The 27,480-nt window shown below is 57.5% G+C and overlaps 2 protein-coding genes across 5 annotated transcripts in view; one reads left to right on the forward strand and one right to left on the reverse strand.

The window, feature by feature from the left end:
• Positions 1-21,151, forward strand: part of IRF5 (interferon regulatory factor 5) — a 31,652-nt gene extending 10,501 nt beyond the window's left edge. For 2 of the 3 annotated variants that reach the window (XM_067534989.1, XM_067534990.1), the window contains exons 3-10: positions 15,678-15,889; positions 16,344-16,533; positions 16,894-16,946; positions 17,270-17,300; positions 17,968-18,315; positions 18,480-18,869; positions 19,110-19,228; positions 19,836-21,151. In XM_067534989.1, coding sequence (XP_067391090.1) covers positions 15,716-15,889; positions 16,344-16,533; positions 16,894-16,946; positions 17,270-17,300; positions 17,968-18,315; positions 18,480-18,869; positions 19,110-19,228; positions 19,836-20,084 — 1,554 coding nt within the window. In that variant the 5' untranslated portion in view covers positions 15,678-15,715 and the 3' untranslated portion in view covers positions 20,085-21,151. Of the gene's footprint in view, positions 1-1,980; positions 2,048-15,677; positions 15,890-16,343; positions 16,534-16,893; positions 16,947-17,269; positions 17,301-17,967; positions 18,316-18,479; positions 18,870-19,109; positions 19,229-19,835 lie in introns of those variants that run through there. The other variant, XM_067534991.1, reaches the window with a different exon arrangement.
• Positions 21,152-22,004: 853 nt separating this feature from the next.
• The window catches only part of TNPO3 (transportin 3), an 83,717-nt gene continuing 78,241 nt past the window's right edge, over positions 22,005-27,480 (reverse strand). For both annotated transcript variants that reach the window (XM_067534986.1, XM_067534987.1), the window contains exons 22-23: positions 25,865-25,950; positions 22,005-23,849 (exon numbers count right to left, since the gene is read on the reverse strand). In XM_067534986.1, coding sequence (XP_067391087.1) covers positions 25,890-25,950 — 61 coding nt within the window. In that variant the 3' untranslated portion in view covers positions 22,005-23,849; positions 25,865-25,889. The remainder of the gene's footprint in view (positions 23,850-25,864; positions 25,951-27,480) is intronic.

Genomic DNA, 27,480 nt, shown 5'->3' on the forward strand with positions numbered 1-27,480 from the left:
GAGGCGCACCGGTAGATCTGTGCAGGTCGGGATTGAGGTGCACCGGTAGATCTGTGTGTAGGGGGAGCCCAGGGCTGGGATAACATGGGGCTGCAGGTCGGGATTGAGGCGCACCGGTAGATCTGTGTGTAGGGGGAGCCCAGGGTTGGAGTAGCAGGGGGCTGCGGGTCGGGATTGAGGCGCACCGGTAGATCTGTGTGTAGGGGGAGCCCCTGGGATAACAGGGGCTGCAGGTCGGGATTGGGATAGATCAGGGGCCAGGGTTGGAGTAGCAGGGGCTGCAGGTCGGGATTGAGGCGCACCGGTAGATCTGTGTGTAGCCCAGGGCTGGGATAACAGGGGCCTGTGGGTCGGGATTGAGGGGCACCGGTAGATCTGTGTGTAGGGGAGCCCAGGGCTGGGATAACAGGGAGCTGCAGGTCGGGATTGGACCGGTAGATCAGGGGGGCCCTAGCAGGGGCTGCAGGTCGGGATTGAGGCGCACCGGTAGATCTGTGTGTAGGGGGAGCCCAGGGCTGGGATACCAGGGGGCTGCGGGTCGGGATTGAGGCGCACCGGTAGATCTGTGTGTAGGGGGAGCCCAGGGTTGGAGTAGCAGGGGGCTGCGGGTCGGGATTGAGGCGCACCGGTAGATCTGTGTGTAGGGGGAGCCCAGGGTTGGAGTAGCAGGGGGCTGCGGGTCCGGATTGAGGCGCACCGGTAGATCTGTGGGTAGGGGGAGCCCAGGGCTGGGATAACAGGGGCTGCAGGTCGGGATTGAGGCGCACCGGTAGATCTGTGTGTAGGGGGAGCCCAGGGTTGGAGTAGCAGGGGGCTGCGGGTCGGGATTGAGGCGCACCGGTAGATCTGTGTGTAGGGGGAGCCCAGGGCTGGGATAGCAGGGGGCTGCAGGTCGGGATTGAGGGTCGGGATTGAGGGCTGGGCACCGGTAGATCTGTGTGTAGGGGGAGCCCAGGGCTGGGATAGCAGGGGGCTGCAGGTCGGGACATCTGTGTGTAGGGGGAGCCCAGGGCTGGGATAACAGGGGCTGCGGGTCGGGTCGGGATCTGTGTGTTGAGGCGCACCGGTAGATCTGTGTGTAGGGGGAGCCCAGGGCTGGGATAACAGGGGCCTGTGGGTCGGGATTGAGGCGCACCGGTAGATCTGTGTGTAGGGGGAGCCCAGGGTTGGAGTAGCAGGGGGCTGCAGGTGGGGATTGAGGCGCACCGGTAGATCTGTGTGTAGGGGGAGCCCAGGGCTGGGATAACAGGGGCTGCGGGTCGGGATTGAGGCGCACCGGTAGATCTGTGTGTAGGGGGAGCCCAGGGCTGGGATAACAGGGGCTGCAGGTCGGGATTGAGGCGCACCGGTAGATCTGTGTGTAGGGGGAGCCCAGGGCTGGGATAACAGGGGGCTGCAGGTCGGGATTGAGGCGCACCGGCAGAGCTTTGTGCAGAGAGTGGGGAAGAAGGGGATACTTGAATCTGTTTTCTCAGTGTAATTTGTTTCCCTGGATGGTTTCCATTTACCTGGATTTCCAGGCACGTCCAGGTCCTGGCGCAGTGACAATGTCCCGCTGCAAACCAACAAAACCTTCCCTCCGCCTGCTATCCCGGGAGGCTCAGAGCTGCCCTGTACGGAAGCACGAGATCCCGGGCAGAAACCCGCTGCCCACAAGTGACTCTGTGTTCCTTGCTGCTGTGCGGGGTTAGGAGGTGCGGCCAGTTACGCAATTACCAGACTGGCCAGCAAGAGACAGGAAGACAAGAGAAAGGCGCAGAAGAGGAGAAAAAGCAGAGAGAGGAGACAAGGGAAAACAGAGCATGAGGACGAAGGCTGGCTGTGTGGGAGGAGGAAACATAGGCACCGCTAGCCGGTGATATTTATGGCCTAAGGGAAGAGGTCAGAGATAGGCTTAGAGAATTCCTCTAAGGGGGCATGATGAGGTCTCCTGCTTCCAGCCCCGTGGTCTTTCCAGCGGGGGCAGGAGAGCTCTGCACTGGGGGCCTCTGTATTGATGCAGAACAGGGAAGGCTCAGATCTTGGGAAGAGAAGATACAGGAAACGGGTCGGTGGACGAGAAAAGCCAGACAGCAGCATCACTGTAGGGCCCTGCCCAGGATTTTGCTGGAGGTTTGGTTTTGGAGGACGCGGGGGGCAGGGACGTTAGCTGGCTGGTCTGCCATGGCTTTGCTCAGCGTGTAATCATAGAAGTGTAGGACGGGAAGGGATCTCGAGAGGTCAGTCAGCCCAGTCCCCTCAAGGCAGGAGGATGTCATAACTAGACCGTCCCTGACAGGGGCTCGTCTAACCTGTTCTTAAAAACCTCCCATGATGGAGATTCCACCACCTCCCTGGGCAATTTGTTCCCGGGCTTAACCACCCCTAATGTCCAACCTAAACCTGCTTTACTGGACTACAGGAGGGATGTGGACAAGTTGGAGAGAGTCCAGCGCAGGGCAGCGAAAATGATGAGGGGGCTGGAGCACAAGACTTGTGAGGAGAGGCTGAGGAAACTGGGCTTGTTCAGTCTGCAGAAGAGAAGAATGAGGGGGGATTTGATAGTGGCCTTTAACTACCTGAAAGGGGGTTCCAGGGAGGATGGAGCTAGGCTGTTCTCGGTGGTGGCAGATGACAGAACCAGGAGCAATGGTCTCGAGTTGCAGTGGGGGAGGTCTAGGTTGGATATTAGGAAAAAGTTTTCCCCTAGGCGGGTGGTGAAGCACTGGAATGGGTTACCTAGGGAGGTGGTGGAATCTCCATCCGTAGAGGTTTTTAAGCTGCGGTTTGACAAAGCCCTGGCTGGGATGGTTTAGTCGGGGTTAGTCCTGCTTTGAGCAGGGGTTGGACTAGATACCTCCTGAGGTCCCTTCCAACTCTATGATTCTATGAAGCCCACTGGTTCTTGCCCTATCTGCAGAGGTTAAGAACCATTTTTCTCCCTCCTCCTCAAGTACCTTTTATGTTCTTGAAAACCGTTCTCACGTCCCCCCTCAGTTTTCTCTTCTCCAGACTAAACAAACCCAAATTTTTAAACCTTCCCTCCTCGCTCATCTGACCCAGCAAGATGAAAGCTCCCCTGATCCCATCTCTCTCTGTGCCCGGGCGGCTCAGAAGGTGTCCCGTTATCTGCTGAGCCAATGGCAGCAAACGCAGGTTTGCCCCCAGAACTGGCGGCCGTGTCTAGAGGGAGCGTGCCAGGGCGGCCGGTCACAGCTGGAATATTGGGAAAGGGGGTGAGGCGAGTCCAGGGCGGATTTTTCTCCTGCGTTTGGCAGCTGTCCTCGGTCACCTGCCCCCTGCTGCAGGCCGCCAGGCAGGCTCTGTGTCGTCTGAGCGGCCGGCGTTGCAAAGTCCCTCGGGAGAGCACGGGAAAGCGTTCTGTGAGAACCCGCTGCCCGTGCTGCAGTTATGAAAGGTTCTGTTTGCGCAGGGGGACGTTTCCTCATCTATAATGTGTCGTTTCCCTTCTTGTTATGACTAAGCACGGACTCGAAATCTCCACGTTCTTTCCCTGCCATGCCCGGGACAGGCAACCGATCAACGGGGCAGGGCCACCCTGGGCAAGCCCACGAAGTGAAGGTACACCCAGGAGACTGGCTGCCCGCCATGCCACTCTGAGCAGCAAAGCCCATGGAGGCGGGTTTGCACTGTAACAAAGTGGTCAGGGTGTGCGTGCACCACTGCCCCCTGCTGGATGGAATCAGAACTGCTTGTCCATGTGTCCTAGACCTTGCACTGCTAACAGCGAGTGGAGGTTCTCCTTTAGCTGAAGGGGTGGGGCTTGTGTTTTGGAGCAGTAAGATCCGGGTGCTGTCCCCACGGCGCTGTGACGTTCCAGATGGACACAGGGGAAGTGGAGTTACTGTATTTTGCACTCTCCGCCATCCGTCAACGCTTTCTCTTAGCAGCTGCCCAGCGGCATCGCTTACCAACCATTCCTGGCCCCTTCCCTTTGGGCTGGGGTTGGTTTCTGCTCCCACACTCGGCTGCCCCATGTGTGGCATCCAGCCCACGGCCCTCAGCAAGAGTTCTGTGTGAAGAGCTGACCGAGGAGCCGTTTGCAGAGCGCAACAAATGTTATGGGTCCTGCAAAACCCAAGAGCTGCACCACACGTTATAGAATCACAGACGATTGGAGTGGAAAGGGACCCCAGGAGGTGTCTAGTCCAACCCCTGCTCAGAGCAGGACCAACCCCAATTAAATCATCCCAGTCAGGGCTTGGTCCAGCCGCAGCTTAAAAACCTCTAAGGATGGAGATTCCATCACCTCCCTAGGTAAACCATTCCAGTGCTTCACCACCTGCCTAGGGAAAAACTTTTTCCTAATGTCCAACCTAGACCTCCCCGACTGCAACTTGAGACCGTTGCTCCTGGTTCTGTCATCTGCCACCACCGAGAACAGCCTAACCCCATCCTCCCTGGAACCCCCTTTCAGGTAGTTAAAGGCTGTTGTCAAATCCCCCCTCATTCTTCTCTTCTGCAGACTAAACAAGCCCAGTTCCCTCAGCCTCTCCTCATCAGTCTTGTGCTCCATCCCCCTCATCATTTTCGCTGCCCTCCATTGGACTCTCTGCAACTTGTCCCCAAGCCCCGTCTCCCAGCATCTAGTCTAGTGACCAGCGATACCCGGATCCAGCTCTTGTTAACTTTGCTGCTGACACTTTGTCCGGGTACGTGCCCTGGTGCTGGTGCCCTGCAGCTCTGGCTATAGGAGTGGTTAGCAAACCTCTGCTCCCTGCTGCTGGCTGGGTGTGGAGCGGGGCCCGCGACAAAATATTCGAGGCCCTGCGTCAACAGCTATTTTTTTTGTAAAGCAGCAGCAACAGCAGCACATCCTCTCAATGTGCCCATCCAGCCCTTCTCTAGTGGGACCTGGTGACTTTTCTGTTTCTAATTGCTTATCGGAGCCAATGTCCTGCTCTGCCTGTGACTGGTGGATTGGGGCCAGTTGCTGCAAATATTAATTATTTTAAAATCTTTCCAAATAGACATTTTTTAAGAGTGGAATTTAAATTATTTCTAGACTCCTCACAAGCCTGGAAAGTCCCCCGTCCTCCCACCGGGCGGTCATGCAGAAAGCTGCTGGCAAAGTTCTGCTTTCAAGTAGCTGTGAATAACGCATAGGGAGGCTGTTTAAAGAGCTGTAAAATGCTGTTTCCTCTTGGAGCTGAAAGGCAGAGGTGGGAACTAGGTGAGGGGAAGGATCCTATGTTTTTCCTCTGCACGTTCCCTTAAATCTTGGTTTGTAAGTTTCTGCTGCAAGCCTAGAATCTCTTCGTTGGCTCGTAATCCTCATGCATCAGGGCGTAAACTGATTGGCAGCTGCGGTCAGGAAGACGTTTCATGGGAAATGCCTGGTTTTGGGAGATGAGGAGGTGTTCTGATGTCCTCTGGAGCATCCAGGACTGGCCAGTGTTAGATGCAGGTTACCAGACAAACTGGACCACAGGGGTGTTTGCACACAGCGGTGTCCAATTCCTACTCCCCCTTGCTCAGCTGCTGGCGTTCATTACCCCGGTTCCCTTGCCTGACCTCTGAGGGGTGAAGAGAACTCTGCAAAGAGTAACTTCCAGCTGAGATCAGCTCTTGCCGGGAGGAGCTAAGCATGGCTTCTGCCACTGCTTAGCCAGTACTTCCCAGCAAGTCACATAGCCTGTCTCCTAGCCTCTGCTTCCAGAGAGCACAGTGGGGCAAGCAGTACTCACCCTCAGCAGTATAGGGCCTATGGCACACGATCAAACAAGGTTGATTCCATACAGGAGATGGCAGCTATTTGTACTCCATTGGCACCAGAAGTCCCCCACTCAGGATCCCAGTGTGCCAGGCGCTGTACACACATCATGGGAAACACAATGCAGTCTTTGCTCCAGAGAGCTCCCAATCTCAGTGGCTAACAAGGCCCACCAGGTGGGCTACCGCAAGTGGACAGGCAGGAAGGTGGACAAGGTGCCTGAAAGCCAGTTCCTTTTCTGTGCCACCAGCTGCAGGCACACGCTCGCCAGGCCTTTGTGGCTGGTTTCTGTCCGTTTCCCACGCTCTGGGGCAGAGGTTTCCCTGTTCTGAATCCACTCCCTTTCTGAATCCTTTTGGGGATTCCTGCTGAGCAAGGCACGTGTGGGTGCGTGCCAGGCTGTGTGTGTGTCTGTGTCTGTGTTTCTAAATTGCTACCACACACTTAGCTGGTCCAAGAGCCAGAAAGCGAGAGAACTCCCCTAGACAGCGGTTTTGTTCTGGGGCTGTCCAACCCCTCGCACATTGGAGGGTTTCCCCATTTCCTCCTTCCCTGCAGTGCTGCTCCTGTGTCCCAGGGAGGACTGGCTCTGCCACTTGTTTTCTGAATCAAGCAGAGCAGGGGCAGCTGTGTGGGGCAAAGGAGGGGGTCTGAACGGAGCAGGGGGGCCCTGAGTTCTAGGGAAGGATCCCCAGAGCTAGCTGTGGAAGTCCTGGGTCATGGCTGAGCCCTGCTTCATCAAGGAACTTAAAAGCAAGCACCTAACTTTAAGCAATTAGGAAACCCAGTGAAGCCAATGGAAATGCCGATGTGCAGGGCGGTGCTATCGTCTCGGTGGGAAACTGAGGCACAGGGAGACTAAGCGACTTGCCCGAGTCGCACAGAAGGTCTTTGGCAGAGCTGGGAATTGCACTTGTGCCTCCCAGCACCTTACCCACTAGAGCGACCTCCCCCCATGTCCATCAGGCGCTTCTCTTACTGCGCCATCGCTTTTACCGGCCTGAAGAACTTAGACCCAGAGCCTCAGTGCCTAACTCCCATTGGTTGCAGTGGGCAATCGGTGCCTAAATACCTTTGAGGAGCCAGGCCTTCACAAATTTCACTTCGCAGCCCTTTTCTCCATCCTGATCGATAGTCTGTCTACTGTCCCGGCCCACGGAGCGTGCGTGAGGATAGCACAACTGCCGTGGAGTGGATAGAACCCAAACTGAGTCACTAGCCCTGTATGTCTGTCCCTAACCATCGCTCGTGGGACAGGGCCTTTGCTTTACAACCGGCCGGCTGGCGTTCTAGTCCCTGCTGTGGCCATGAAGTTGAGACAGACCCTAGCGCTCAGCACCGTGACAAATGCCCAGTTCCAGTATTACAGGGACAGCATCAGTCTAAGAAGGACGTTTCCATGTGGAAAGCTGCGCCTACCAGTCCAGTAACTGATTAGCCAGCGTCAGCTTTCCTCTGTGTCTATCAGCTGTTGTGAGCGTCTTCCTTGCAGAGACACGGAGGAGACGTCTGCAACAGGCTGGGTTGATTTAGATCAGCAAGGAGCAAACCTTGACTGAAATAATCCATTTTAATTGCATTTTGCGTTTGCACTTTTCATTTTCCCAAAGAGAGGTCAGTTCTCGTTGGCTGGTAACCATTCAAACACATTCATTTGCAACTAAATACGCGGCCTTTGTGCTACATTCGGTGCTTCTTTTTGCTAACCGGGAGGAGATGCTGTAGCTACACACTTTTATTTAAGCGATTATGCATCTTAACTTACATTTTTTCAGATTCTTAATTTTTACATTTTTGTGACGTTAGAACGTGGGGAATGAAGCGTTCTTTGTACAATAGATGATTCATTTTTATCTTGGATGAAAATTCATATTCAATTAAAAATGCACAAAAACACCATTTCATTTTTTTCCTTATACTACCTTAAAAGTGCTGGATACGTGGGGGAAAAACCCAGTTGATCAAAACATGGTTTGCATTTAAAACGAACTGATTTCTTAAAGAAAGGAAAGATTTGTCCTTTGCAAATTGAACTGATTGTTTCGGGTCAACGTGTCCTTCAGGATTTTAGAACTCGTCGATCACATCCTCTCACACCTACTTCGTGTTCACAGATGGGGAGAGGAAAACAAGCTTTCCTGCTTTTTCAACGCGCAGTTGATTTCTGAACTTGGCATGAGCTGATCATTTAACTGACCTCGTTGAATAAACCAAAGCCAGTGTAGCATTTCAGCAAGCTCTGGTTCCAGGTGCTCCACCAGTGACTTCCACCAGTTCAGTGGTTTGACGTCTTTTAAAACCTGGCAGCAAAAGTGTTCTGCTTCATGGTTTTATTTTGTATTTAATTGAAATGATGTTAATAGACGAGGCCTTAACACAGGTTGTTGATTTCAAATTTAATTTAAATAGGTTGGTTTTTTTTTTAAATTATATTTTTAAAACTCCAGTTTTTTAAAAGGGATTTTTCTAACTTTGGTTTGTAAGAACAGCGTGAGCAAGGTGATTCTAACCCCGCAAAACCTGCCTGAGGATGTGGAGTGGCTGTTTGTCTTGGGGGAAGCGGACATTGTCCCTTTAAATATCACGGGCTCCTTTGCCAACCTCAGGGGCGCTTCCTCAGGCGCAGCGCTAGATTCTGCAACACAGCTGTTCCTCGCCACGGCTTCCGATCGCTTCACCAGTGCTTGAGTCCATAATCACACTTCGCCTCTTACCCGGGCTCATGGATTTTCCTAGGCAGGCTGTCCCTGCAGCTTTGCACATGGAATTAGCCGCACTTTTTCCTCCTGTTGATTATTTGTTTTCTCCTCTTCGAGCTCCTTTCTCTTGGTCTGTCTCTCTGCTACTCTAGTGCACCAGGCAGAAGGCAAGGGGGTGGGGGCATGTGCTCTCCGCCTACGCCCTGCAGACCTCTGCGCTGGGGGTCCAGCGTCGCTCCAGCGCGAAAGGAGGGCAGAACACCACCCGGGCGGGAGAACAGGGTGTGGATCAGCCTAGTGCTGTCGACCTTGAATGTTCAAAAATCACGGGCCAGCCCTGTTCCTCCACCATCACTGGCGCGGTCATGAGATTGGCTTAAAAAAAATCTCGAGATCAAAATAAATACAGGCCCAGTTCTTTGCATTTGAATTCTGGTTTTCGTGCTATTTGGGTCACGTTTTCAGGCTTTTCTCCACAACCACTGCGGCTAGAAACCTGCCTGTCTCCTAAAAAAAGAAAAACTGGCAGCTGAGATTCTCCTGCATTCACATGACTCTAAGAGCTGGTGCTTTAAGTTGAACACCCGCTATCCAGGGAGTTGGCCACCCTGCACCTAACGTAAGAGACGACGCAAGGTGCAGGGCCCTAGGGGAAGCAGGCCCACAGACGCCGCTAAGATCAATGGTCTGATAATGAGCATGTCACAAGCCGTGGTGATGTATGTACACGAGATCCTGTACTTGTCAGCGGGGCCCAACCCAGCCTCCTTTGCAAATAACTCGTGATTGACCTGACCGGGTCACGTATGTCTGTGGAACACATGCCTTCATCTCGCCGGGGGCGGGAGTTTTTGACCCGAGGGGGAGTTTGCTGTGGGGTGGAGGAGTCTGCGGGTGAGTTCAGCCAGGCCCGTGAGCTGGGCTGCGGGTGGAGGTGGACGTGTGGCCTCAGCAGCCGTTTTGCTGAATTCGCAGTGGTTGCGTCCAGAGGAAATGCGCTTGAGCAACCGGGACTCTTGGGAAATTAAATGTTTGTCTGGGGAATAAAATAATAACAGCCCAGAGTCTGCCCCTCTGACTCCTGTTGGTTGGTGCCTTAGTCTGCGTGCTGCCCCACAGACCTCCTTAGGGCTAGTTGGTGGGTGAGGTACTACTCAACGAGAGGACGGGTGGCAGAATCTTGCCCAGCATGTCAAAGAATTACACACCCACCATTGAAATGCAGCCACCTCTGAGGTGGAACATGGCAGCTGCTTCACAGCGCCCAGCAACGCTTGGGAACAAATTAAGACAGGAAGTGAAGCCGGAGTCAGTTGGGGTGGTGGTTTCATCTGGGTCCCTCTCTCTAGCCCACGCGGGTCAGGACGTCCCTTGGGGTTAGGATAAAGACAGTCTGGGGTCCCAGGAGCTGGGCCGCGGGTGTGACTGCCGGGATGGTGACGCTTACTTCAGAACTTGGAGTCTCCGCCTGTTCTCGCCTGTCTGTTCTTTCTTTCCCCCCGTCTCTCTCCTTAAGGACCCCGAAAGGGAGTGGAACAGCCCCTCCCCTCGTGATATCGTCCCCCAGTTCGGCCTAATGTCCGACACACCGACTCCAGCTCATGAATCGCCGGTTCCGCCTCTTCTGTTTTTAACGAGCACCGTTTCCAGCAGTCCTGGGCTGATGGCGACGTGGCCAGGTGGGTGCAGGTTAATCAGGTGTCTCTGTCTGGACGCCTTGCACCTGTTCCCCTCCACGGCGGCTGTTCTACGGCGGGGGCCATGCGAGGGCTGCACGCCCGTTGTGTACGGTTAAACTCGCAGTCCGGGTAGATCTCCAGGCCCCGTTGTCCCTGCCGTGCCCCTGTCTCATTTCCACTGGCTCCCAGTTGCTGTCGGGCGCTTCCCACCTGGGCTGTATTCAAAGGGTGCTATGGGGGGGGGAGTGGAATGAATGTGTGGGGGCACCCCGATGTATGCGTGAGGGAGGACCCAGTGGTACCCCCAGAGCCAGGGGCTGCGGGGCCGGGTCTGGACTGAGGGTGGGTGAGTAAAACACCCACGGAGCAGCCTCTGAATAGCCCCGCAGGGACCAAGGGTTGTGGGGGGCGCGGTCAGCACAGGGGCGCCATTTCAGATTGGGGGGGGTGGTGACACCCGGCTGGTGGGGGGAGGGATTTTTCCCTCCTTCTTGGCCCACCCCCCTGCCCTTTCCTCTCACCCTTCCCCTGGCTTATTTGCAATTCCTCTCTCAGAAGCTCAGGGGGAGGGGAAAGTCCGGCTGCGTCTCATCCATTTCCGCCATCAGCGACGACTCCCCTCCGACTGGCACCGCCGTTGTCCCAGAGCTGTGAGGAACCTGGCCTCCTGCCAGTTCCCCCTCATCATCCCAGCCGTAGCCAGAGTCTGTCAGCCGGCACCTGTGACGCAGAGTGTGTTTTTTGTAGGACCTACAAAAACCAGTAGTTTCCCCCGCCCCCTTAATATCTTGTCAATAACATGACTTGTTTTGTGTGTAAGAAGGTTCACGGAGTCAAAGAGGTGAGGCCCAGAAGGCAGCATTAGCTCATCTACTCCGTCCTCCTGTACCACAGGCCCTTACCTTTCACCCCATCACCCTGTGTTGAGCCCAAGAACGTATATTTGGCTAAAGCAAATCTTCCAGAAAGGCAGGCGGGCTGGATCGGAGGACACCAAGCGACGGAGAAACTGCCAAGTCCCTCGGTAGTTTGTGTCAGTGGTGAATCACGCTCCCGGGTCGTGGTATGTGCCTGATTTTAGGTTGTCTGACTTCAGCTTCCAGCCACTGCTTTTTGCTCTGTCTTGGTGAGTAAAAGAGCGAGCGCCGGAGGAGCTGGTGTTCTCTCCTGTGACGGTTCTCACGCACTGTCATCAAGTCACCTCTACATCTTCTTTCGATAAGCTAGCTAGACCGAACAATCCCTCCAAGCCTCTCCCTCTCAGGCATTTTCTCCAGTCCTTGAATCATTTGTTGTGGCTCTTCTCTGCACCCACTGAGATTTCCAACCTCCGTTTTAAAGCGTGGACACGAGGACGGGGCTCCGTGTCCCAGGAACGGTCTGACCGAGGCCATGTAGAGAGGTCAAATCACCTCCCTGATCCGACGCACAACTCCCCTTTGTACATCCACGGGTCACGTTAGCCATCGCCCTGGGAGCTCATCTTGAGTTGCTTATCAACTGCGACCCCCTGGATCCCCCCCAGGGTCCCTGCTTTGGAGGCTCCAGACCCCCATTCGGTGGGCGGGGCTTGCGTTCCTCGGTCCTGGATATAGAACTTTGTGTTTGGCAGCATTAAAACACATTTTGTTTGATCGGGGCCCGGTTCACCCAGCGTCAGGCCAAGGATGGATCCCTGCAGGCTGCGCTGGAAGCCCTCCCGTCCAGTGATGTCTGAGATCTGTCAGCCGGCCGGGCCCTCCTCCAGCATGCCCCGGGGACGTCAGGCGGTGCTAAAAAAGATCTTTGGACTCCCAAGAGCTCTGGGGACCTCAGGGTCCGGGCCGGGCAGCCCCTCAGCGACGCGCTGCTCTGTCGGGTGGCAGAAGAGCTGGCGTGTCGGGCCGGGGGCGGCTGGTGCTGGGGTGGGTGCTTCGGCGGCTGGGCTCCTGGGGTTGGTTTTTCCCCTTCGCGTCCCCAGCGGCAAGGCCCCTGGCGTCCTGCAGCAGAGGGCGAAAGCGGAAGCAGAACTGGAAGGAGAAGCCGCCACCCCCAGGCTGTTGAGCAAGCGCCCAGTCCCCGGTGGCAGGGAGCCCGTCCCTGTCAGAGCCCCAGGGCCCACCTGTGCTCATCCAACTCAGCACGCCCGGCCCACTTCCCCACGGCTCCCCCCCCTCCTTCCCGGCATGAGCCCCCGCTTCTGGGATCCCCTCCTGCACTGGGAGCCAGCAGCCCTGCCCCTGCACTGGGGGGATCTGGGGGTGGGGAACGGGCCCTTCCCCGCCTGAATGCAGCTTTGCTTGACAAGAACTGGACGGTAGCAGGTGCTGGCAGGCGATCGATTGTTCTCCGTCTCCACCGAAGCTGGGACGAGAAGTAGGGGGGGCTCACGCTGCAGCAGGGCGGGTTTAGGGGAGATGGTAGGGAAACTCTCTAACTCTCCGGGGAGCTGGAAGCCCTGGCAGAGGTTTCCAAGGGAGATTGTGGACCCCCGTCCCGGGAGGGTTAGAGGAACAGGTTCAGCGTCGTGCTATGGTTGTGCTTGATGGGCTCTCTCTAGAGAGAGTTGTATTTAATCTGATGGACGATGGGGAGGCCTTAATTACCCGCTTTGGAACAAAGTGGTTGTAGGGGGGGTGCCCAGGAATACAAATGTGACCGTTTTTGGAGGGTTCTGTGCCACCGCTGATTATTGTTGGGGGGTGGAACACATCACTGAGGAGAGTGGACGCCGCGGATGTTAGGTGTCTCCGAGGCGTCGTCATTGAGTCTGAGAATTCCTTCTTAATCTGTGAATCACACGAGCTGCTGGTGAAATCCGGGCAACCCCTTGTCTCTAAACCAGCGCATTCCGGGTTTTGCTGTTCCAAAAACGCTTCCAAAGATCAGTGCACTTGGTTTGATGCGGACTGGGACGGAGCCGTCTGCTCTAGTGCGTGTAGCTATTACAATCCCTCTGCTCGTTTACTTCAGAATTGAGTAGAGGCCAGAAGAAGATATAAATCTGTATTCTGATCCTCTCGCCCCCCCAGGAATATCCTTCTTAGTGGAAGGATTTTGAAGCAGCGACTAAACCTAAAAGTTCTTCCCCATTTTGGAAGATGGTGGCTTTGGGTGCTGGAGTAGACTTTCTCCCGTATTCGTGATGGAGCCCGGAGAGTACGCTTTAGCCAGGGCTTTTGTGGTTCCCCTTGACCAGTTTTTGATTTGATTCTGCCAGTTGGTGCAATGAGCAATCCTCTCTTTGATTGATCACTCCGGCCTTCTGTAACGGACGGTAACATGCAGTCATTTATTGTAGCCCAACAACAGAGAAAAACTCCAGGGGATGATTTTCTCCCAAGTGAAATTTTTCAGGAGAATCTTAATTGGTGCTTCCCCCATCTTGGCTAAATGATTTACGGTCATTAACCATATTGGATGGATTGCGTCTGGCTGGATAGCCAGCATTATAGTTCCTAGTTTTAAAAAAGGGGATAGAAAGAATCCTGCTTCATATAGACGTATTCATTGGTCATATGTGGCAGGGAAAATGTATTCCATATTTCTAATAGCTAAACTTGAAATATGGGCTTTAGCGGCTAATTTATCTCAGTAAAAGCAGTCCAGTGTCAGGGCTGGTGGAGCCACTGTTGATGACTGCTTTATTTTATCCTATGTTATGTATAAATGTGCTGTGGGTAACGGTACTAGATTGTATGTTGCTTTCATAGCTCTAAAGACGGCATTTGGTTCTATTACTCGAGACAAACTTCGGGTGAAAGTAAGAAGGATGGACAATGATCTAAGACTTCTGAGCATTGTGGAGGCTCTACCTTGGCAATATAAGAACTAAAATCAACTGTTTTCCCTGTTTCTAGGGGAATATGCCAGCGATGCCTTCTAGCTCATCTTCTTTTTAATTTCTATATTAATGAAGTGGTGGATGTTTAAACAGGAGATAATTTCCCTCCGCCCCAAATTAAGGATTGTCATATGCCGATGACACGGTTGTTTTATTGCTAACTCCGCCAGCTGTTATCTCATTTTTCTTCTTGTTATAACTTTCAAGACCTGGTTCTTAATTATAAGACCAAGGTCATGATTTTTGGGAAGAACCCTTCCGCAAATGGAGTGGGCGATAGGAAGGCTACCCTGTAGAACGAATCTCTGCTTTTAATTATTATGGGATAAAGTTTTATCACTTGGACCCCTGGTCCCCTTATAATATAAACTTAAACCAAAAGGCCCTTCATTCTGCTCTGTTTTACCCACTTCTATGGTGGGAACAGAGTTGCCCTCAGCGCTAAGAATTTTAATGCAAAAATACTATTGCAGATGCTCTATGGGGTGGAAATTTGGCCTTAGAGATAGTTCAAAATAATTTTTTCAGGGGACTTTTATTTCTCCCAAACTCTACCCATCCTTCGCTTTTACATGGAGAGGGCGTGTTTTTTCTGTAAGTTAGTAGAGCTTGTATTGCTTTTCTTAAATTTTGGTCTAAAATCTGTCCTCTTCCAGATTATAAATGGCCCCTTTCTTTGCCGACAGGAGATGGAAGAACAATCTGTGTGCTCCTTACTTCCATGGTATAAGACTCTCCGATTTATTATAGCTAGGTTGGGTTTTTCTGTTACTCACTTTATTGTTGAGATCCTTTAATTGAGGTAATCAGCTACTCAAACAGAGCATGACAGACCATGCCCAAGATGAACAAACTGGCTACGATTCATGATTCCAAGTTTGCCTTTGGGTTTTCTGCTTTGAAGACGGCCCATGGTTTTGAACCACATTTGAATGAGTTGTCAAACCCCCGTCAAGTAAGGAATAGACTCTGCTAAGATTCCTAATCATAGAAACTGTCGTCCTGCAAAGGGTGGAAAAGTTCCTTCCCATCTTCATTTTTGCCCATGTAAATCTGGAGTGCGGGAAGATCTCCCTCATTCTCTTTTGGATTGTAGAATTTTCCAGCTGCCGAGAGCACGTGGGATTTTACCTCTTTTGTATGAAACAGAACTTTGATCTCCATCTCAAAAGATAAGGTTTTTAGTTTTTTCTCGGTCCTCGGCAGTAATCACATCGGTGGCTGTTTTTGTCCGTTTAGCATTGCACTGAAGACAGTTTTTGCTGGATTCTGACTGATATTTCAATGGATCGTCTAGGTCAGTGTTCCCCCGATTGTGGACCGGCGCCGGTCCCGGACCTCTCCCTGACCCTCGTTAGGAAGGCAGCAAGCCGGTCTCTGGTATCAAAAAGGGGGAGAAACACCGCTCTAGATGTTGCTGCTGTTTTAGATGTGGCGGTTTTTCTTTCTGTGTTCGCGGAAGCCGGGTCCTACGCGATCGAATTAAATTGAATTGGAAAAAACAGAAAAGAACAAACACCCGTCAGGGCTTGGCCCAGGTTACTCGGTCCTGCCTCAGCGCCGGGGGCCAGGGCCCTTTCGAGGTCCCTCCCAGCCTGACGTTTCTATGAGTCTATTAAAAAACGGGGAAGCGTGAGCTCTGCCCCCCTCCAATTATTATCCCCGCTTTTCCCCCTACTCTGCCCTCCTCCTGCCCCTTATCCCTGCCCTCTGCCCCGCCCACGGGTACCCGGCCCTGTAACCATCTCTCCCTCTCGGTGCAGGCTGGTGGCCAGTGGGGCCCTGCGGGCCGTGAGTGGCCATGAACGCGCATCCCCGCCGCATCCGCCTGAAGCCCTGGCTCATCGCCCAGGTGAACAGCAACAAGTACCCGGGCCTGCAGTGGGTGAACCCCGAGCGCCAGCTCTTCTGCATCCCCTGGCGCCACGCCACCCGCCACGTGCCCACGCAGGACGACGAGAACACCGTCTTCAAGGTGACTGCCCGGGGGGGGTGGGGCGGGCGTGGTACAGCTCGGGGGGGGGGCCGCCCTGCGGGGCACGTAAGGAGCGGGGTGAGCTGGGTGATGGGCACGATTTGAGCTGACCCCCTCGGGGAGTCTCTGGAGTTGCTGTCCTGGGTGGCCCCCTCCCCCGGGGCTGGGCGGGTCGTAGGCTGGCATCTGCACAGGGGAGGGTGCCCGAGGGGTTAGGCAAGCGACCGAGCCGGGGGCTGAGCCCCCGCGGCCATCGCTGCAGCAGACTGGCACTGGGCGGGAGGGGGCTCGGCCCTGAGGGTTTGGAAGGGCCTCGGTTTCTCCCCCCGCAGTTCTGGGGGGGCCGTTCATCACCGACCCGTCCGGGACAAAAGCTGGATTTCCCCGGCGCTGGGCTGGGGCCCCGGCGTGACCCGGCTCCGTGACCGCCCCCCCGCACCCCCCTCCCTGCCAGGCCTGGGCCAAGGAGACGGGCAAGTACAACGAAGGGGTGGACGAGCCGGACCCGGCCAAGTGGAAGGCCAACCTGCGCTGCGCCCTGAACAAGAGCCGGGAGTTCAAGCTGATCTACGACGGCACCAAGGACACCCCCCTGCAGCCCTACAAGATCTACGAGGTGTGCGAGGGCCAGCAGCCCAACGGAGGTACCGCCGCCGGGGACACGGCTTCCAACCGGGCCGCCAGGGAGGGGGCGGTCGGCCGAAACACGCCCCGTTCGCGCTGACTGGGGGGGGGGGAGGCCCGCGCCGAGCGTCGCTTTTAGTTAGGCCCTACGCAAATGGGGGCCGTCGTTTTCCAGGAGGGTCGTGTCTTTCCGGCTCCCGTCCCCGCTTCTTACTCGAGAGGGGGCAGGGAGGAGAATTGCTGGAGTCCCCCCCCCCCCCCCCCCCCCCGCCGCCCTCCCTCACCCCCCACCCCTCCTGCACTGACCCCCCCTGCAGCTAACGGGCCCCGTGACCCCCCCCGTGACTTGCGCACCGCCCCCCCGTGTGTCTCCCTTGCAGACTCGCTGGCCGGGGATGATCCCAGCTGCTGCCCGGGCGAGGAGGAGGAGGAGGTGAGCGAAGCCGTCGGCGGGGCGGGCACGGGCGCACACCGCCCCTGCCGGGGCAGGGCTGGGGCCGTGGGCCCGGTTGCCCCTCGTGGCCGTAGGGCCAGGTGGGGCGCCCACCATTACGCCCAGACACATGGTGCAGCTGCCCGGGCCTGTCCTGCCCCCCCCAAACAGCGCCACGTCGGTGCTCGTGGGCTGCCTGCTGAGTCCCTGGGGCAGGGGTTCCCCCTCTGGCTGCCCCCTTCCTCTGGCTCTGTGGCTGGCCCCTGGGGCGCCCCCCTCCGTACGCTGCCCCGGGGGCTGAGCTCCGTCCCTTTCTCCCACAGCTGCAGAAAATGACGACGCTGAGCATCGCGGGTGAGTGCTGGGGGGTTGGGGCGCGTGGGGCACCCAGGGAGGGGGCTGGGCTGGATCTGCCGAGCCCCCAGGGACAAAGCCCCTCTGCTGGTGCCAGGCTGGGCCTCGTGAAGGAAGCAGCGGAGGGGGGCACGTCCCCTCTGCCCCCGCCCCCGTGCCCGCAGCCGGCAGGACGAGCGGTCTGACTCCCATGCCCGGGGGCAAGGCGGGGGAAGAGGAGGCTTTGTGCTTACTCAGCAGCCTGCCGCCCCCCTCCTGCCCCACTCCAACGGGGGCCTGAAAGCTGCAGGGAGAGACCTGGGGTTGTCCCCCCCCAGTCACGGGCTGGGCCTGTCCCCCGAGCAGGGGGTCCCAGCTACCACAGCGCCCGGGGGTCTCGGCTGTCACAGCCCGGGGGCTGCTTCTCCTTTGCCCTCTACCCAAGGACTCATCTGCTGTGGGGGGATAAAGGACCCAGCTCCCGTCCCGAAGGGTCGCTGGTTTTCCTCCTTTGTTCTTCGTGCGGGCCAGGGCCCTTGCTCTGGATTTGCCGGGGCCGTGCGCCGAGGGAGCCCTGGCACGCCAGCCAGCCCCCAGGGCCTGGGTGTCGCGGGCTGGAGCCGGGCCCGGCTGGCTTGGGCAGGGCGGGGGGATCCTGAGCCCGGGTGGTTTTTTTTTTTTTTTGCAGATCCTGCCCAGGGCGTGGAGCCGGTCTCCTCCTACGCCTGGCTGAAGCAGGAAGTCCAGTATCCCAACCCCTGCGGGAACCGAGCCTTCCCCGCGCTGGGCCACCAGGAACTCCTCCTTCCGGACGGCGCGGTGCCCCCGCCTCCCCCCGCCGGCGCCTTCGTGGCGGGAGGGGAGCTGCCCCCGCAGAGCATCGCCGACCCGGCCGGCAGCCTGGCCCTGGCCGCGCTGGTCCCTGGCAACGTGGGGGGGCCGGGCGGCCTGCAGGACCTGCCCCCTGAGGACCTGCCTCTGCAGCCCATGGACCAGTTCATCCCGAACCTTCTCATCAGCCCGCACATGCTGCCCCGTAAGTGCCGTCTCCTGGGCAGTGCCTGGCGCCGGGGATCTCCGAGCGGGGCCGCTAGCGCGTGGCTGGCGGGACGGGGGAGAAGTGGGGGCGCCAGGACTAGCGGGGGTCCCCCCCCCGAGCTGTCCCCGGCTAACCGGCTCCTCTCGCTCTGCCCCGGCCAGTGACCGACCTGGAAATCAAGTTCCACTACCGGGGCAGGCAGGCCAACTCCCTGACCATCAGCAACCCGCACGGCTGCCGCCTCTTCCACAGCCACCTGGAGCCCACGCACGAGCAGGTGGAGCTCTTCGGGCCCGTCACGCTGGAGCAGGTGCGCTTCCCCAGCACCGAGCACATCCCCAACGAGAAGCAGCGCTTCTACACCCACCAGCTGCTGGACGTCATGGACCGGGGCCTGATCCTGGAGCTGCAGGGCCAGGACATCTACGCCGTCCGGCTGTGCCAGTGCAAAGTCTTCTGGACGGGGCCCTGCGCCGCCGCGCGGGCCGGCCCCAACCCCATCGAGCGGGAGAGGAAGATCAAACTCTTCAGCCTGGAGAGCTTCCTCAACGGTGAGAGGAGGGGCCGGGGCACCCTGGCCTCCCCCGGAAAGGTTCTGGCTTCCCCCAGCTTCCCTGTCTGCTGCCCCTAGGGCCCAGCTGCCTGCCTTCCCAGGGCCCATTTCCACTCTCCTCTGGCCCCGTCCCCTCCCACGCTGCTGGCCAGGGGGGAGTCACTAGATGGGAGGTGGGCCGGAAAGGGGGCCACAGGGGGTCCTGCCCCTCATGCATGTCTGCTGTGGGGCTCCCTAGGTCTCATCCTGTTCCAGAAGGGCCAGACCAGCACTCCGCCCCCCTTCGAAATCTTCTTCTGCTTCGGGGAGGAATGGCCCGACCAGAAGCCCAAAGAAAAGAAACTCATCACTGTCCAGGTAAGGGATCCTGTCCTCCCCGGGGTCCTGTCTGCCAGGGGCACCCCGCTGGCTTGGCTTTGCCCTCTTCCCCCTTTCTCCTGCCCAGCCTGCAGCAATAGCCCTTGGGGTCCCGGAGAAGGCCGAGGGGCTGGGACCAGGGGAAGCCCACAGCGTGGAAAGGGAGAGCCGTGAGGGCCAGGGCTGTGTGCAATACCCTCCCCACGCCCCCAGCCATGCCTGGGGTCACCAGCGCAGCCCGGGGGCTGGCCCAGGAGCAGCAGGGCGGAAGCTGATCAGGACTGGGCCGGGAACCCTTGTGGGAAACTCGGTCACCGGCCTCTCTCCACCCTGGGACAAGCTCAGCTCGTCTAACCCTGCTCCAGTGCGTGCTGGGTACTTCCCAGCCTGAGCAGCCGGGTCCCTGCCCCACGCAGCTTACAATCCAGCCTACTCGCAGCTGTTACCCCGCGGGGCGCAGGGGCTGCCGTAGGGACGCCAGACAGCCCAGGGTCCTCCCCGGGAAGTGGGGGGCAGACGGATGGGGGTGGAGGCTGCGAGGGGGCAGGGGCGATCCAGCTGCGGAGGGGAGCAGGGCTAGCTACTGCCTTCTCCATCTGCCGCCCAGGTGGTGCCGGTGGCCGCCCGGATCCTGCTGGAGATGTTCTCCGGGGAGCTCTCCTGGTCGGCCGACAGCATCCGCCTGCAGATCTCCCACCCGGACCTGAAGGACAAGATGGTGGAGCAGTTCAAGGAGCTGCACCAGCTCTGGCAAAACCAGCAGAGCCTGCAGGCTCCCCCTCAGGCCCACCCGGCCCAGCCCCTGGAGCCGGGCCCGGGCGCTTGGGCCATGCAGGCCAACAGCATGCAGCAGTGAGGACGGGGGCCACGTCGCGCACGCTCACCCGCTCCCCCTGCCCGCTGACGGGCGCCCGCCTGGGCCGGCCCCGAGGAGGGGGAGACGAGGCACGCTGACGCCCCCCGGGCCCGTCCGTGTAGCCCGGCTCAGCTGGCTGCTCCTGGCTCCGGACCCGCCGTTTTGCTGCACAGGGGCGGGCGGACGGGGGCCCTTCCTGCACTGGACGGCTGGAGGCCGGCCCGGCCCGTCGCCTGCTGGGAAAACACGAGGCTGCGGCCCAGGCCCCACGCGCCATAGCGCCTGCGATGGAGGGAAAGAGACGGTGGGAGCCACTTCCTCACGTGCCGTCTGGCCGGCCCGTTGTGCCGGGTCCAGCCCGCGGGCGTGGCTGAGCCAGACGCGATGCTGTATTCGCGGGAGCTGGAGTCACGGGCCCCCTCGGGAACTGGCCTGTCCCAGAGACGCCGCGAGGGAGGTGCTCAGCTGTTAATAAAAGCCACCCCTTGCGTACGTCTGCGTGTGTGTGTGTGTGGAAGGCGTCCCTCGCCCGGCGCTCACCCCTGCAGGAGGGGAGCTGGCGTGTCCGCACGCACCAGCCCCGCTCAGAGCCCCGGCGCTTCCCCAGACCTTTTACCGCTGAGCGGGCGCTCGGGGCCCAGCCCGTCCTGCAGTGGGGAGAGGAGCTGGCTCGTGGTCTGCGTCAGCCGCAGCACTCAGGGAGGCCCAGCCCGGGGAGAATTGGTCCGACAGCTGCTCGTCGGGCCCTGCTCTCGTCAGCCCCTGGGGCGAGGGGGTTAGTGTGGCCAGGGCCAGCGTAACCTGCCCCAAGCACCCCCGCCTGGGGCTCCAGCACAGTGAACGGGGGGGCCCTGCCGCTGCTGCTCATGGGTAACAAGGGCCCCGGCCCTGCAGCCAGGCTAGGACACCAGGGACCCGCCCGCATTTCAATGCCCACAGGCGGGCGGAAGGTTTCATGCCGTGGCAATGGCTTAGGAAGAGCTTGGGCCCAGCCTGGCTCTTTGTAACTGTGCTGCCGTAGCCGCCTGCACACCGAGACCCCAGAGCAGGACGCATGCCCACGAGCCCAGCGTCCACTGGCTCCTGGGGGAGGAGGGGCTGCCCCAGAGCCACTCCAGCGCCAGCACGGCCTCCAAGTGTGACACCTGCTTCCGTCTGCAGCCGGGGGCGTTTCAGGGTGGGGGCGTTTGGGAACCGCTGCACTAGTCCTGGAGTTCCTGCGTTGGCGGCTGGCTGGCACGGGGCCCAGCCCACCACGCTAGCGCCAATTATTTGCCCCCGTTGTATTCTTCCCCCCTCTGGTCCACACACTGCCGCCCATGCTGCCCAGGGAAGGGGGGTCCCGCTTCGTTTGCACCCCCCCCCCCCCGCAGTCTTTCATCTCCAACTCTCAGAGCTCGGGAAGCCTTTTTCTGGGGGTTTGCACGAGGCAGGGACGCTCCCCGTTTCTAGAGCGAGCACAGGCCGGCCCCTGCTGGGGAGATTCTGGGGGCGCAGGCCAGCTGCAGAAGTTGCCATGTGGCCTTCTCTGGCGACGGACTGTGCCACAAGGGAAATGCAGCCACTTTCGCTTGGCTGGGGAGCCACATGGCGGGACAGGAGCGGGGCTTGGCGTGGCTGTCACCTCAGCCCGCCTCCCACGAAGCCAGTGCTGGCTCAGAGCACCCAAGACCCAGCGCTTGTAAACCTGAGCTTGGCCAACGGCTCCCGCTCCCGGCAGGTTGTAGCACGGGGTCGGGTCACGTTTCCTTGGCTGGCGGAAGTGGGGCCACGCCTGATCCCAGCAACGACGGGCATACGACCAGCTGGTGAAACCCAGCCCCTGTGCGGACGCCACCCTTTCGGAGGGGATGCGCACGGTCCTGTCCGGGTAAGGAAACGGCTCCCCATCCCCTCGCAGCACAGACAGAGAGATGTCTCACAGCAAAAGTCTGTAGCTCTGCAAGTTCTCTGCCCTTTACCCCCCGGGGCGGGGCAGGGCAGCTCCAGCAGGACGGCCCTGGCCTGCGTCAAGCAGAGGAACCATGGACTGGCTGTTCAGATAGTATTTAACTGCGGCTCCTCCAGCCCCAATCACCTAAACCTTTAGCAGGAGCTGTGCTGCATTTCCACAATGGCCCTGGCAGAGTTACCAGCAGGCACTGAAATGAGTTCACACTCGCCCTTATCAAAAGCACACGGTGGGGCAGTAAAAAAGCACCTTGACTTTGTCATAAAAGTCAGCAATTCCCACCAGACCTTGCCCACGCTCCTGTGAAGCAGGGACGCTGGCGTGTAATGCTCAAAGGGACGATCCAGGATTATAAAGAGAGGACAGCAATAAAGCCAGGCACGTGCGGGAATGCTACTGCACGTGCTCATGGGAGAAGCGAATTCTCTCCCTGGAGCAGCAGACGCCAGTGCGTTTGGAGAAGAGGGTTAAACATTGAAGACCAGGTTAAGCACAGAAAGTCAATGACGCTCTCCAGCGTCCCGTCCAACTCGCCTGCACCGGGTTGACCCTTTGCTGGCGGCCGAGACAACTGCCTTTGTGCTCTCAGTAAAGAACGAGAGCGCCGACTGTGGGATGGGGATTTCCGAGCCAGAACAGCAGCAGTCACTTCTCCCCTTCCGGCGCGGCGCGACCAGGCCTGCAGCCAGCTTCAAAACACCAGGCACAAACCCACGAGTTGAATTTTTTAATTTATTTTTTGTTTTTGTATTTTTTTTTGTGTTTTGTTTTTATTGTTCTCGAGATGGCTACAACACCAGACGGAACAGCATGCGCTCACTTCTAACGCCTGCGCAGGGTCTTCGCCTTGTCACTGTGAGAGTCCCCCCGTGAGTCGTTTCCAATCTGTTAAGTAAAATGGTCAGCCCCGGCTGTCACTGAGATCTCTAGAGCCCCTTTCTCCTCGCTCCCCGGCGTGGTAAAAAACCCAAATAAAACCAAATTTAAAAAAAAAAAAAAACAAACCAAAAAAAGAAAATATATATATATATAATATATAGAACACTCTATCCCCGTCTGATTCTCGTCCAGGAGGCTGACAGGTTGATGGTATCAGATTTAGCGTGGGGGGGAAGGGGTGTTTAAGGAGGGCAGGGCAGGGCAGGTTTAATTCAACTTCCAGAGCTCCGGAAGTGCGCTCCACAGGGGCGAAGGGCAGGATGCCCACGGCAGCACCGTGCCCCACGGGGTCCCCAACCCCTTGACTGTTTCTTTGAGATGGGGGGGGAGGAGTGAAGGAAGCTCGGGGAGGGCCGGAGGTGGGCTAAACAGCTGGGTGGCCTTCCCCCCTCCCAGTGCAGACAATGGGGGTTGCTAGGTATATATTTTTAATCCCCACATTTTCCTTAAGCAATTTTATTTTGTTTTTCATTTCACAGAAAGTTTCTACTTTGTTTTGTATTTTTTTTTTTTTTGCTGCCAGGCAAATTTTTTTTTCCATTCGTGTTTCATTTCTCTCTTTTTTTTTGTTTTTTTTTTGTTGGTGGTTTATTTTCTCTTTCTTTTTTCTTTTTTTTTTTTTTAAAGCAAGTCCATCAGGAAAGCAGCGTTCCCCCTGCAATGCCATACGTTGGGCTGCAGCCATCTTTATCGCAGTTGAGTTGCCCCCTCACACACAAACAGTAACTTCACGGGCACGGTCTGGCGGCGAAGCGTCTCTTCGGGTTTGTCGGTACACACTAGAGCGAGTGAGCCCTCGGCCACAAGGAAGTTTGCTGATTGTGGGACACATTCTTGTTTTTATTATTTCCTGTCTTCTAAATAAAAAGACATTCCTGGCAGGGGAGAGAAAGCGGAGTCAGTATTTCCACTGCACTCAGCACGTGAGGTGCTTTCCGCGGACAAAGATGGGCTGCCAGGTGCTCTAAAGAGAGAACACGTGGGCGCCACAGGGCAGCCGATTCGGGTGTAAATACAGGGTAGCTGGAAAGGCGGCAGGAGAAGACACTGCTGCAACCCAGAGCCGAATCTGAAAGTTACACTGAAGAAATTAAGCAAATCTTTTTTTTTTTTCCCTCTTTCAAATGCTAATTTAGTATTGATGACCAACAGTCCTGGCATAACGACGAGGGTGCTGGAGCACTTTAAAGACTAACAGATTTCATTTCAGCAGGCATAAGTCCTGGGCTAAGCACCAATGACTCAGCCTGCCTCCTGGCCAACCTGATTCTCTCTTGACCTGCAGATGCCCTCTCTTTAGGGATGAGGAGGATGGATATAGACAATGGTCTGTCTCTGCTGGGATCAAAGAGACCAAGCAGGGCTGCTGATTTTTCTGACAGACACCCATCCACTAGGAACTCCCACTTAGTTTCATACCCACAATCAAGCTGTTCACTCCCATCCGTATGGGTTGATTCTCAACTCTCAGCCTAGATGTGGAAGACCCCATGATCCCAAGCGCTCACTGACCCTTTACAGCTAGAACAGATGAAAAACCTGCTGAATCTAACAGCTGGCGGGTGCCAACAGGTGAGGGCGAGCAGCACGGGCAGCTCCCGAATCAGCAGCACCACATGGTGTACAGAACACGTAGCTAGAAATCAGGGCTTCCCCGCAGCCAGCATGCAGGGCTCCGAGGCCCAGCAGAACTCTAGCTTTCACCCACCGCTTGCCCCTTGCCTTCTAATACGGCAAACAGCCCTGTTAGGAGCCCATCACCGCCAGGATGCTAGATTGTGTGTCTCAACCCTCAGCTGTGTGCTCACAGAATCCTAGAAGACGAGGGTTGGAAGGGACCCCAGGAGGTATCTAACCCAACCCCTGCTCACAGCAGGGCCCACCCCAACTAAATTGTCCGAGCTAGGGCTTTGTCAAGCCGGGCCCTAAAACCTCTAAGGATGGAGGTTCCACCAGCTCCCAGGGTAGACCTCTAAGGACTGGAGGGGTCCATAGCACACGCCAGAGAAACACACAAGAGGTAGCTAATCCCTTTGGTTACGAGTGACACTGCTGTTAATCCAGTGGTCCCCAAAGTTTTTACTCCATGCCCCCCGCCTCTCTAAGCTGGGGCTACAGTCAGGGGCCAAGGCTGGGAGTGGGGCAACCAGGGGCCGCAGTGGAGCTGAGGGCCAGGTGCCGTAGCTGGGGGCGGAGGCAGGGCCTGGAGCAGAGCTCAGGGCAGAACGGAGCTGGGTAGGGTTCCCACCCTGCCCCCATGGGGCTGGCCAGGCCTGGCCATGCCCCCTCAGACGGCCCCCAGTTTGAGGACCTCTGTTAACCAGTGTTTGGGGATGGCTTTCCCTCTCGCTAAATTAGCGCCTGGGGTAAGTGTGCTAGCGTCTGGGTGCGTCTCACCGATTCCTTCTGAAGTCGAGGGTTTTCATACGTCTGCCATTGCCCAGCCTTTCACCCCAGACGCAGTCTGTGATGGACGTGTTTCAGTGCATGCTCCGCAGGCTGCAACCGCTCCATACCGGGGGGGTCTCAAACTTTTTTGGCTTGGGATCCCCTTTGAAAATATTTCAGGCTGGGATGACCCCCCTATGCCAGGCCATCCTTACCACATGCATGGGGCTGACCGCTCGTGACCCCTCCCATAATAACCTCGCAACTGCGTCATGGGTCATGACCCCCCGTTTGAGAAGCCTGGCGTTTCTCAGAGTTCCTGCCCACGGCCGACTCTTACCAGCCGCCCGCAACCAAGGGGTTAATCTCGTAATCCAGGCCGGACCCTGCTCGCGCTGGAATCGGCAGCAGCAGGGGACAGGTTCGAGCCAGCGGGGTGCCTCTGCGGGTAGGCGCACTCACCTGCTCGGAGCGGAGGAGGACAAGAAGGGGTCCTACTAACCTGGGAGGCAGGCACAGCGCGGGAGCTATCGGAACAACCGGGTGAAATCCCTCAGGGCCCAGCACACCTGTTTACATTCCTCAGCACTGAAAGACAAAGGCGGGCGTTAGGGGAGGGCAGACTGGCTGGGGAAGCTCCAGGCCAGTGCTAGAGAAGGCTGAGCTGAAGCAGAAGCTGGGAGATGCAATGGGAAACCAGGCCTGTGTTCTCACCCTCCTGGAAAAGGTAACCCCCCCCACCCCCACACTTGCAGGAGGACAAATGCAGACCCGGACAGCAGCCTGCTGCGGCACCGCCGCTGATTTTCCAGGTTGGCGACCTGGGGCAGAACATGAACTTTATGGACTCTTCAGGGAAGCATCCAGAGGCTTGTTTCAGCGAGGACAGGGGGCGGGATCTGGTGGTCTGAGCTTGGGGGGAGGGGGAGGGAGAGAAGCTGGGGGGGGGTGGGGGGGCTGGTGTGATTGGTTTCACCAGTGAACATGCTTCAGTTTCCCCAAGTGCGAAGTAGGACCACTGCCTGCCTGCTGAGACGGGCCGGGCCGGGTCACACTGCGGAGATCCAGCCCTTGAAGTGAGCTAAGCAGTGAAAGATCCAACTGAGAAGCCGCCTTTAGCGTATCCCAGGCTGACATGGACCCTGGCCTACCCCCCGTCCCCATTTGAGCGCACACCCACAGAGGAAGGGGGTTGATCACTGTTTGTTCTCACTAGACAGAAGAGGAACTGCTCACATCTGAGGCTTTCAAAAGGGCCTAGGAGAGAGGCAGAGCGAGAGCAGATTCAGTCCCTCCCCGCTGGTTTCTTCGCCAAGGCTGCCGCCAAAGGACCTGCAGCGCCCCCCCACAACGCCTTCATTTCACACAGGCCTGCGAACAGCAGCCCAGCTGGGAGGCCGTGGGGCCAGTTCTAACCTGGCCCAGGTCTGGAGGGGAGCTAGTGACCTAGCGGTGAAAGGAAGACGGCCGCCGTGGGCTCAGGGAGGCAAGACGTTGAGCTGAATTTCCGACTGACGGAGACAGGAGGCTGGAGGTTCACACGGACGTGGAAGAGCCAGGGAGCTGCAGAACTGGCTCGAGGGGCAGGCTGGGACCTGCTGAGCCGATCTGCCCCTTCACCGCCGGGAGGAACGCAACTCCCATCCGTGTGCAGGCCTGGGCAGAGCCCTCGGACCAGGCAAACAGCAGCTGCTGAGTCACAGGGCCACATGCAAACTTGTGGTGCTGGGATCTCAGCGCCCTTCCTGCTTCGGAGCAGGGCAGCCAGGCGCCTGGCTCCGTGCGGGTTCCCCGCCTCCCTGCGTTAGGCTGCACGGACTCACGCCATGCGAGAAAAGAAAAACCTGTTCAGTGATGGAAAAGGAGGGACTCCACACCCCAGCCGGGGCCGCCTGGCATTCCTGATTGCTGGGGACGCAGCCTGTGGCCTTGGTTTGTACAGAGCGTTTATAGGATCGGCAATTCAAGAACCAATCCTTCGCCCTGAAAAACCAAGCCCAGGCATGCTGCACGGGTGCTGGAGGAAAGAATCTCACTCAGGTACTGCCCACCTCCCAGCCAGGGACCCCCGAGCGCCTCTCAAACACTAAGCAACTCAGCCGACCCACACGTCTGCAG

This window comes from Emydura macquarii, unplaced genomic scaffold (assembly GCF_026122565.2).
Source record: "Emydura macquarii macquarii isolate MOO-44397 ecotype Brisbane River unplaced genomic scaffold, CSIRO-AGI_Emac_v2 contig_3470, whole genome shotgun sequence".
Taxonomy (NCBI): domain Eukaryota; kingdom Metazoa; phylum Chordata; order Testudines; family Chelidae; genus Emydura; species Emydura macquarii.